Source organism: Juglans regia, chromosome 11, assembly GCF_001411555.2.
Source record: "Juglans regia cultivar Chandler chromosome 11, Walnut 2.0, whole genome shotgun sequence".
Classification (NCBI taxonomy): Eukaryota; Viridiplantae; Streptophyta; class Magnoliopsida; order Fagales; family Juglandaceae; genus Juglans; species Juglans regia.
Genome location: NC_049911.1, coordinates 28,346,828 through 28,358,947, shown reverse-complemented (window position 1 = coordinate 28,358,947; position 12,120 = coordinate 28,346,828). Strand labels below are relative to the sequence as shown.

Sequence of the window (12,120 nt, the reverse complement as noted above, 5' to 3'; positions counted from 1 at the left end):
GGTCCAAACACCATCATGATTTGTATATGTTTAGCATACAATTAGGTTAGATTATAGTTAGCAGGACTTTTTTATTTCTGCAAAAGGAAAATCTATATTATAAGTTCAATCACAAATTTTGATATGTTAATATTTAACGGAAGACCAGTATAACGTTACCAATTTTTTTATAGTTGATGAAAAGATCGAGAACCCGCATAATGGTGTATTGTTAAATTTGCTCTAATTGCTTTGTTGACAGTACTACGTTACTATAAAAATAAAAACAACATTATTACAATATTTGTTTAATGCATCTATCATATACCATAAAGAAATATAACAACGAAATTACCTGATATGCAGGATCTTTAAATATTATTACTTACTAGTTCATGATAATAAAAAAAAATGAAATTCTCTATAAAGTAATTTTTTTTAATTGCAAATTCTTATTTATTAAAACAAAAGTCATTAGTTGATTTTTAAATTAATTATATAAAATTTATAGGATGACATATATGATATATTTTAATTTACAATACATAATCATAAATATGTATAGGTAGATTTTTCATAATCATAAATGTATCGTTCAAACGCTATAGTAACCATCCCATCATATTTATTTATAAATCCCCACCAAAAACTTCGTTCGAATGATTAAATATAGCTTTCGAATGAGTTCTAACTTTCTCTGGCACAATTGTGTACACATTTCTGTCAAGACTATTACTCGAACAGTTATCTCAGCATTCGAACGTGAATTAAATTATTGTTCGAACGTGTATGGAAACGTTCGAACAGTAGAGTAACCATCACCGCTAGATTTATATATAAATTTCCATAAAAAACTTCGTTCGAATGATTAAATATCTCGTTTGAACAGTTTTGACCTTTCCTCGACACAATAGTTTATATTTTCCCACCACGACTATTATTCAAACAATTATGTAACCATTCTAACGTAGATTATAATATTGTTCAAATGTAGATGCTATATTTCATCCCATAAAGTGTAGTTCGAACATATATTTTTCTGTTCGAATGAAGCTAAAACCGCTTCCATGTTTTGAGATGAAATTTAATTTTCGTCACAAGTAAGTATTTTTAAGGATGAAATTTAATTCATCCCTAAAAAATTTGCTAGATTGGGTTTCCATGGTCAGTCTTTTATTCAATATTTTTCAATAATTTTTTTCCTATTTGGAATTGTGACGTCAGATAATCTCTAGATCTTGCGCTATCTCAACTCAATTGTTGTTTATTTTTAAAATATTAGTAATGAAATTATATGGTAAAAGATTTTTTGGTTTAGCTGACTGCTCGAAATTTCTCTATTGAATTTTTTGAATGATACAGAACTTTAATGTCTTTCGTTTTTTTTTGTCTTGTTTTGAAATCTTTTTTTATTTTTTCCTTCTTGATAAGTTCTTATTTGGATTTCTTTCCATGTTTATTTTGTGACTTGTAGATGATTTATCGAATGAGAAGTTTGATTATTGCACCCAATTAAAGTCAGGCTGATTTAGTAGCAAATAATCATGTTACAGAAAGCGTCCCAAAAGTTGTTGCTTTAACTCTTGACAAATAATAATATTACAGAAAGATGTAAGCTTTCTATTTCATCGGCATCATCAGGAGTGTTTTCTATTTCAAAAATATTTTTCCACAACATTCCACAGATTGATCAATGTTTCATAAATTACTAAACAAATTCTAAAGTATCGATTATATCATAGATGATGTCGAAGATTAGTGGAGGTGAAGTGTTTAAAGCTGTCAGAGATGATGCCGGCGCACACGACTGGCGAAGGTGGAGGTTCTCTCTGAAAGATATGATGACAATAGGGTGGGTGGCGAATGAATGCAACACAAGCAAAGAGTGGGTCACGGAGGAACGATGAACGTTGGGATCAAATGATGGTCGCGATGGAGACGAACATAACTGGAAAATCTTTGTTGCTATAGAGAACTGAATGAAACATTACTCCTCATATGGTCTTCTTTTTCATTTTTGATTCATGTTTTTCATCTCTTCATCTTTATTTATTTATTTATTTTTTATGTTTAATTCTAGTTGACGTGGCAGGCGGGCGTGCGCAAGTCTCCTAGCGCCAAGTCTTATGCTTGTAGTGGAATTGCTCCAGAAAATGAAATCTTCTTGTATGCTTGTATAAATAGATTTGATGAAAAATTATAAATATATATATATTTTTCCCTAAATATCACTAAAAACAATACATTGTCACTTTCAAAATTTTAACCTTTTTGTTTAATCATTACGAATTTTATAAACTTTAAAATAAAATACAAAGAACTAATACAATTTTTTTAAACTTCAAAATATAATAAATATTAAAAAATTATATTCAAATAACTTGTTGACTTTGTAATATTATATTCAACCTTTTCTTTTTGATTTTTCAAAATCTAATAAAATATCTTAATTCAAACTATTTTACTACTATTTATAAATCATTTTACTATTATTTACAAAATTATGATATATTTCAAATGTCCAAACGAGCTTTTAAGAGTATCTCAAAATTCTATTATTGGTAATGAAATTATTTGAGTTAAGATATTTGAGTGAGTTTTGAGAAAGGAGAAAAAAAAATTGAATAAAAATATTATAAAGTCAACAAATTATTTTAATATAATTTTTATTTTAAAATTTATAAAAGTTGTATTGATTTTTATTTTCTTTAAAATTTGTATTAAATTTTGTGCTTGGATAATTTGTAAGTAAAGATTAGATAAAAAAAATTAGAATTTTAAAATTGATAATTATTTTATTTTTGAATAATATTTATAAGAAATTGCGAGGAATTTCGTAAGTTGAGATCATCTCAACTCATCTCACTATTATTCATTATTATTTATAAATTTTAGCTCATAAATCTCATTACTATTCACAAATCTCACTATTATTTATAAATAATCATAATTCATCTAATCTCATTTCTGGCCTACACATAAAAATTATTATATATATTTATTATTAGAATTAGTAGGTCAGAAAATGCTACATGCCCCGCTGGGGGCTCCCGCTGGACTGTAGTATTTTTTTTTATCTATTTTTAAAGTTTTTTTTTATATAAATATTTTTAATAATTTTAAATATTTTAAAAAATAAAATAAAAATTATAATATTATTAAAAAATACTTTATTAATCACGAAGTAGAATAAAAAATCATATTTATTCTACTTCGTGATTAAGAAAGTATTTTTAATAATTTTCTTTTTACTTTCTGATTAAGGAAATATTTTTTAATGATATTTTAAATTTATTTTATTTTTTAAAAATATTTAAAAGTGTAAAAAAAATCTATTTAAAAAATAAATTAAAAAAATACACATAAAAAAGTACATGCTAAACCCAATGGGAGCCTCCAGAGACGGCTGTAGCATGTCCATTTTAAAATTTTTTTTAAAAAAATTATAATATTATTAAAAAATATTTTCTTAATCATGAAGTAAAATAAAAAATTATAAAAAATATTTTTTTTATAATTTTTTATTTTACTTTGTGATTAAGAAAATATTTTTTAATATATATTTTTTTACTTTCTGATTAAAAAAAAATTTCTTAATAATATTTTAAATTTATTTTTTTTAAATATTTTTAAATATTAAAAAATTTATATAAAAATTTATTTAAATAAAATACATATAAAATAATACTATAGCCCTCAGCGGGAGCCCCTAGCGGGGGCTGTAGCACCACCAGGGATCTCAAACTCATCTCAATTCATCATTACAACTTTTTCAAATTCCAATACAAAATATAATAAATAATTCAACTTTTTCAAATCCCAAAATAATAATAATATTAAAAAATAATATTTTAACAATATTTTATTATCTCAACTCAACTCAACTCAACTCACTTCAACATCTAAACACACCCGGTCACGTTGACTAATAAAATACAGATACAGAAAGACAGTATTTATACGAGTAGACATGGGGAGTAATCGATCAATCTAGCCGCTCTAGCTTTTCAAATCCAAGCGTTCGAGGACTCTAGGGTTCTCGCCCTTTATACGCCCCTCCAATACTCTCGAACGGTTCTGAAATGGAGCCCGTGGCTCTGGCGGTGGACAAATTGAAAGATTTTGTGAAATCCAGCCAGGACTTCGTCGACGGCTTCATTCATCGCCGCGACAATCCAGCTCGCCGCAATCCGGTACTCTCTTTTACCCTTAGTAGAAAGGTTCTTGGGCTGGTTTCTTCTTCTTTTTTCTTAAAGTAAATAAGATTTATTAGTTTCTATGGCACATTTGGTTTAACTTCATAATCATCCCTCTTATCTTAGATGAGGTTTCTGTTTTCATTTTTCTTCAAGTTACTCGTGTAAACAGCCGGCTTGGTGATTCACGCCCTAGATGTCCATAGGCTTTCATCTATTTATTTATCTATTTTTTGCTTGAATCAATGAATATCCAAGCTACTTTGATCGGTATGGGGTCGAATAGCAAATTAGCAAGTAGCCAAGTTCCATTGTATAAGCGTTTTAGACATTCTTTTGAAAAATAGAAATTTAGTTTATACAATCGAAGTTTGGCAATGTTTCCTGAATCATATACTATTGTTTGCAGCTAGAATATTTGACCATTTGCGTGAAAGTCTTGTTTCCTTCAGGAGTTAGTGATTTCCATGTAAAGAAATGTGTAGCGATTAGTAGAATCTAGAATGTTCGTTGGCTTGCGAGTATAAGCGTAAACTAATTTTCATGTGGCTTATATGATGAGCTATTAGTATAATTGTCCCCGTATACTATGATATCAACTACCAAATCAATTATTGACTTCGCATATGTATTTACTGTGTTGGGCGGCCAGTCACCTCTGGATGTACATTTCATAATGTTGTGTTTGCTTTCCGGATAACTTATATATAGAAATAGTCTCTGATTCAGATGTAAAGGTCATAGCATTCAGAAATCCAACTTTACTGAGTTCCTTCCTCTGTTAGGTACATGGTGGAGGCTGCAGTCATGGCTTCAGGCCCCACTTGATGTTTGTGCAATTTAAAAAAAAATCTAACATTGATAGGTTGAGTTTGTGGAAAACATTATACTTTTTCTAAGTTGTTTCATCCTTCAAATTGGGTTTCTTCGCTGGCACTTATATTCTCGTAGATTTATTAACGACTCTATGCAATCAAAATGAATCAGTCAGGAGTGTTAGTAAGTCATTAATAAAGTAAAATACTAAAATACAATTGAGTTATTTGATGCAGCTGTTATTTTGAGGCAAAACAGACAGTATCATGCAATGCCACTCTTTGGAAACAAGAAGTTGCGTTGTACTTGTTATCCTTTTGTATAAAATGCAAAACCCAATGCCTTCTAGTTATAGTGTCTGCATGACTTGCTGGTGTCATCTTTTCAAGGATTGTGGTGAAGATAGTTTTAAGGCCTTTCGGCTATATAATACATTTCTCTTAACCTCCCTTTCACTCTCAATACACATAGAAGTATATGACGATGCTGCATCTCAGCTTTTGTGTTCATGATTTTTCACCATTTTTTGTATCAGTAAAACATAATTTAAATGGACCCTCAGAGACCCATTTCAAGACAAACACACAGAGTGTTGGGGGTTTTATTTTACTTCTATGTGAATGCATTCATGCACACTTATGTATGCATGTTAGATGTTTTGGTTACAACAAGAAGCATTTGATGATAGGGGAGATCTTTGACAATGATAACGTTGTGTGATATAGTTAACTTGTTGTGCTGCAATATTCTTACTAAAATTTACACATCATTTTTTGCCTTGTGATTAGAATTTTTCCTCTACCAACGTGGTTGTTCCATAAGTAACCATTGCTGGGCGATGGGAATTTTATGAATCCCATGATATTATTTTCAGATTGAAATTCTGAGGCGGTTGCAACGAGAAGCATTTACAGATCTGATGAAACTCAGGGACAGACAAGAGAAGGTTGAGAGAATACTTTCTTTCTATAAAACATCCAAGGGAAGTCCATTCCAAGAAGCCAGTACCCATGTAAGAGGAGAGTTTGATCTCTTGGGGGCTTTGTTGGTGATGGATAATGTTGATAAGCAGAACTGCAATGCATTTTCCAGAGCAGGAATCACGACTGGAATTGATTCAAGGTTCACTTTTGAAACCACAATTAGTCAGGGAGAGAGTCTTACTGCAGAGTTTGTGGCCAGTCAAAAAGGCAACAGATATCTTGATGAGGTTTCGGGACAACCACTTTCTCTAGAAAAAGTGTCATATAGGGTAAATGCTTGTGACTGGTTATCCGTGGTTGCAATTCCAGTTGGAGCTCAATCCAGGGATGTTGCAATCACTTCAGTTTCTTCCCATCAAGTAAAGTCCATTTGCTTTAATGTTGTTGCTTACCCTACATTGTCTTACACTATGCATTTAGTATTGTGGTTGTGTGCGTTAATTGTGTTAGTTCATCACATGCTTGTGTATAATGAGTCAAATAAACTCTTACAGAAATCTCAATACTTCATATGACCTTATGGAATATTTTCTGTTGTTGAAGTTGGAAGCTCATGTTGCCGCATTACACCCTTCCTTTTAGATATCCAGTTGCTGCTGAGCTGTAGGCTTTTTCAGTGGCTTTCTGTTCTCTGTTTGTGGCTTTAATGTTCTTAATGTAGGTCTGATCAGATATTGGACATGTTGCATTTGTGAATATGTGGCAGTTGTGTGTTGTATTAAGTCCCCAATATAATGCCCACAATGTCCCATTGTAGCCCATGTGCTTCCTTTTAGTCAAGGACCATATTGTTGAGCATGTTGGCATCTCTGCTTTGTCGACTATATTGCACTCAGATACGAGTATGAAGCTTAACAATCCAATGCAGTATTTTTCTTCAATTTACTAATATTAGTTATCAGGCGCGTTATCTACAGTTTGATTCTAATATAATATTTTATCTGGCAGGCAAAGGGTCTTACTAAACTATCATCACTTGGACCTCCCCTTTTAAATCAGCATAAAGGCAGTGGCATTGGCTTATCTGTGAGAAAATCAAATGTCATTGCTTCATTGGCTCAATTCATTTCTGGGTTGGGTATGCAACCGGATGCAGATAGTGCGGGGCATTGCTTCAGCACATTCGGGCAAGTTGTCTGCCAACTTCCACGAGGGATAAAACTCTCACTGTTGGGTCTTCATCAAGTGCCTAAATCATTGAGCCAACATGTTAGTCTTGGACCCCTTACTATTCCTGTCGTCCTTTCGAAACATCCTACGGCTCCTGAGACAGTGGTTGAAGCATCTAGCTCAGCCATCAGAACAAGCACCCCGGAAAACTTCTCCTCAGGATCTGTTGCCTTAATGCTGGAGTCAGAACTTGACGAGGTTACAAGAATTGGAGGATGGATTGAAATGCATAGATCAAACCCTAAATGTTTACATTGGGCTGTGTCTATGTCCGATGATTCTGAAGATTCTTTTGGGTGGGGACTGAGTTTAAGTGGAATACATGGAGGTCCAACAAGCGAGGAGCATTTTCAGGCGGAATCCTATTTAAAACTAAACTTAGGTAAGCGGTTCAGCTTGAAACCAGGTATAGCATATATTGCGGCTGGAAATGCTAGAATGCCTGCTCTTATTCTTCGGTCTAATTGGTCCTTGTGAATTCTGATTACCATTTTTCAGCATGGTTATCATTTTCTCTATTTTGTGAAAGGCTCAATTCTATCTCCAAGATCATTATTTTCCTTAGCAGTGTGGGGGTAAGATAATTTCTTAAATCTATTATGGGCAATGAAAGTACAAAATAAAATCTCCTTTCTAATCCTTGTTGAAACAAATCCTAAGTGGAGTTAAAAGAAAAACCCCATGAATGCCTTCTCGACCACCCACTTCCCCAGTAAAAAGCCTTTTGTTCATTTAGAACTATGATGTTAAATTTTGTTATCCCCTTATATATATATATATTTTGATATGATATATTTTTAAGTGGTTATTTATTGAGTATTAGTAAATGTATGGAATTAATTTAAAAAATGACACATCTAATTATAAGATACAGAATAATATTACTACTTTGGATTTTCTTTAAATTTTTTTCCCTCAACTTTTGTAATCTTTTCTTTATACCATCTAAGCATTATTTTTCGTCACTTGTTAACGTTGTTCATCGCAAGTAACTATTAATTTAGGTGGCTAACGTGTATAATCATTGAAAATGTGTCCCACAATAACTGTGATAGATGATAACAAAATTTAAATAAAGAGTAACATCAAAATTCATTCTTAATTAATTGTTTGTTACCATGGCGCAAACTGTCTAAAAAGGTTCAGTCGCGGGGGTATTCGAGAGGGTGTAAGTCATATAATAGCATAGAGATTCTACATAGAAGTTTCATAAATAACTTAAATGTAAAACTAAAATTTTCTTTAAATCAACTTTCTCCAATCTATTTAAATAATTACCATGCATCTATTAAACAAAGACAAAATCTTTTCTTTTCTTTTCTTTTTTAATGAAAAAAATATGACAATTTTAACTCATTTTTAGAAAAATACCTGTTTGTCATATATTTAACAGACACTAATCATATTTTTAGATCTATATAGAAAAAAAATTCCATAATTTCATAAAAGATTAATGTTACATGTACTTACAATTTTATGCAGAGTATGATACGTATTAAGTATAAGCACATATAGTTACATAGATCAAATTATAAATAGAGAAATTCTACATGGAAGTACCACACACCTTCACTTAATTAACATATGATTTGTCATTTTTTTCATTCTATCTTAATGCTTAAATATGTGTGTGTTTATATAAAATGACAAAAATGACAAATCATATGTTAATTAGGGGAGATATGTGGTTTGAGGTAGGGGTCTCAACCTCACCGTGGCTAGTGATGCCATCTCTCCCTCACTCTCAGTCTAAGATCTCTCTCTCTGATTATTTCTTGCAAGCGATCGTGGAATTGTTGTGATTGTGGACTTTTTATTGTGTATCATTGTAATTTTTTGTGCATTTTGTGCACAATGACAACAACCCGTGAGTGGGTGGGTAGATTGGGGGATAGACAGTGGGCGGTGGATTTTTATTGTATTGTGTTCCAAGAGGAGAAACCTCACCTTCCACCCATGCGGGGCCGGGAAGGGGCTACCCCACCCCATAGGGTGGGGGTAGTACCCCTATTGTAAGGCTTGCTTGTATTATTTCTTAATAAAGTAAATTAAAAATAAGGAGTGTAACAAATAATTAGGTATTTAAAAAAAACAAATAAAAAAAATTCTTTTGCAGCATGTAAAGAGGCTAAAAGAGCATTCTTAATGACTTTTGTATTATACAAAAAATATAAATTGCTCTAAAACAGAGTTCCATCCGATTATGTAAAAGGAATTATAAAATACTATTAGCTATAGTAACTTGTTATATGTAGCGGATATTATTCATTTTGTAAAATTTTTTTTATTATTGATATTTTATTTACTCGCTCATTTTTTATTTATTTTGATTTTTATCATGCAAGCAAATTCTTTTTATTGTTCATCATTTAAAACACATATATTTCATTTTCTTTTAAAAAATATCTTAGAAATATTTGTAAACCAGTTTTTTCATATTTTTATTTTATTTTTTATTTTTATTTGGTTTATATATTTTTCTTAAAGTATATATGACCGAATTATTTTACATTATATATAAAAATAAATCATAAATATAAAAAAATATGTGGATATTGTAAATTTATTGGTAGAAATGAAATATTTAAAAAAAATTAAAAAAGAATATTTAAATAATAAAAAAAATTAAATTTTGATAATATATTTTAAAAAATAGAATAAAAAATCGACTGAGAGGTTAGAAAATTAAATAGTTAAATATACTCGCACATTTTTCTAAAAATATATATATACGGGCACATTTCCTTCTCCACTCGCTATAATTTTGTTCATGTTGTCTCTGACTCGACGAGTCTTATCCGATCCCTCTCTCCGGGCGTCTCTCTAGAAAGTCCTATAGCCTAGGGTTTGCGTTATAGGAAAAAACGATGTCGTCGGGGAGGAAGATAACGCTGAAGAGCTCCGACGGCGAGACCTTCGAGGTGGACGAGGCCGTGGCGCTAGAGTCCCAAACGATCAAGCACATGATCGAGGACGACTGCGCCGATAATGGCATCCCGCTCCCGAACGTGACCAGCAAGATCCTCTCCAAGGTCATCGAGTACTGCAAGAAGCACGTAGAGGTCCCGAAGGCCGAGGACCGCGCTGCTTCCCTCGACGAGGCCCTCAAGACTTGGGACGCCGAGTTCGTCAGTGTCGACCAAGCCACCCTTTTCGATCTAATCCTGGTCCGTATTTTTCCCTTCTAATTCAAACCCCTCAATATTTGATCATTTTATTTTTTTTATTTTCCTTATGATTTGGGTTTTGATTCTGCCGTTGAATACTTTTCCTTGGTAGATTTTTTTAGCAGTTTTTATTCTAGGGTTTTGCTTCGATGTCTTGCCTTCGGTGTCCATAAAGTTTTTTGGGTGTTGAGAAAGTTCTGGAAGAACCGGAGAAACGCTAATTCTTCTATATAATCTATCTTTTTTCTTCAGTTTTTCCCTTTTTCTTGAGTATTCTGAGCCTGGTTTGATAATTGAGAATTTATACCACCGTATTATTTTTTGGGTGTAATGGAACCGTGACGTTTTGCTAATTACCACCTTCACTTTTCTTCTGGAGTTGTTGTGAGATCATGTTAAAATCCTTTAAAGGTTTAACCAATTAGTATCCATCAGTTCTAGGGCTTTTAGATCAATGGTTGAGTCTTTAACAATTGGTATCAGAGCCAGGTTTCGATCCTAGACTGTTGGAGTTAAACCTTTAACCCTCATGATCATAGCAGATCAAATAAATCATTCCTATTAATTCTTCATATCCCAATCCTTTTGCATTGTTGTATTCATACACCTGGCTAGTTATCTGCTTTGTTTTACTCGAGTACTTGGGGTTGGATCCATGGCTGAAGTTAGTTAAGAAATGCTGATGATTTATATAATTGTTGGATTCCGTGACAAGTGTGCTTGCAAAAAGGGAAAGCTTTGTGTTTCAATGAATCTGACGGAAGAAATTGTTGCTAATGGTTAAGTGCTTTGAAGTTCATGTAACGAATTCCTACGAGACCCTTTACTCCATTGTTTCAAGGATTGACTTTTCACTAAACGGAAAATTTGTAGCTAATATTCAAGTGCTTGGAAGTTCATGTAACGAATTCCTACGAGACCCTTTACTCCTTTGTTTCAAGGATTGATTTTTCACTAATCAATAATATTTCTTTTATCATCCTTGTTGCTTTTTTGCAATCTTTTTTCTGTGTTCATATATGGGTTTAGTAGCTCTTTCTGTTTTATTTCTTGTGAAATATTGCTTTTGTAACAATAGACTTGCTCTTGACTTTTCAATCTTGAATTTCCTTTTCTTTTATAGGTAATCGATAATTTATTAATAGAAAATAATAGGTATAGCCCAATTACATGATGACTTAGCACTGTCCTGTGAACCTGCAATCTGCTCCTAGAGCATCAAGATTGTGGTATTTTTTTGTCAAGTTCATTGAGAGAGATTTATAACAAAGGGGCCGTTGAAGGGACTCTGTTATTTGTTCTTGCATCAAACAAGCACTAAACTTCTACTGGTGTTGTATTCTTCTACCATATTTGGTTGGAAGGCGGTTCACTTCGGAATATGTTCTTGTAGGCTGCAAACTATCTGAACATCAAGAGCTTGCTGGATCTGACTTGCCAGACTGTGGCTGACATGATCAAGGGCAAAACTCCAGAGGAAATCCGCAAGACATTCAACATCAAGAATGACTTCACACAAGAGGAAGAAGAGGAGGTTCGCAGGGAGAACCAATGGGCCTTCGAGTGAAAGATTTAAATTGAACGGATCTGTTTTTTGTGGCTCTTGTTCTTTTGTGCTAAGGAAAGGGGTGCTGTTTCAATGTGCAAGACTTCTAGGTATTAAGTGCTATTCTAGGTGTCACTGCTGTAACCAATGTCTGTTTTGCTTAAACCTTTGCCCCAGCCCATGCCCTCTCCATGTATTTGCTAATATGATGTTAACTGGATCTCTCTTATCATGTTAATATTTTGCATGTTGTTTTCTCTTCA

At 32.4% G+C, this 12,120-nt stretch overlaps 2 protein-coding genes across 2 annotated transcripts; both read left to right on the top strand.

The window, feature by feature from the left end:
• Positions 1–3,962: 3,962 nt before the first annotated feature.
• Positions 3,963–7,691, top strand: LOC109010435. Its single transcript, XM_018991273.2, has 3 exons — positions 3,963–4,172; positions 5,866–6,333; positions 6,923–7,691. The coding sequence occupies exons 1-3, from the start codon at positions 4,062–4,064 to the stop codon at positions 7,619–7,621; spliced, it is 1,278 nt and encodes a 425-aa protein (XP_018846818.1). The 5' UTR covers positions 3,963–4,061; the 3' UTR covers positions 7,622–7,691.
• Positions 7,692–9,895: 2,204 nt separating this feature from the next.
• On the top strand, positions 9,896–12,120 carry LOC109010437 (SKP1-like protein 1B). Its single transcript, XM_018991276.2, has 2 exons — positions 9,896–10,311; positions 11,705–12,120. Exons 1-2 carry the CDS (start codon positions 10,012–10,014, stop codon positions 11,876–11,878), a joined length of 474 nt encoding a protein of 157 aa, XP_018846821.1. The 5' UTR covers positions 9,896–10,011; the 3' UTR covers positions 11,879–12,120.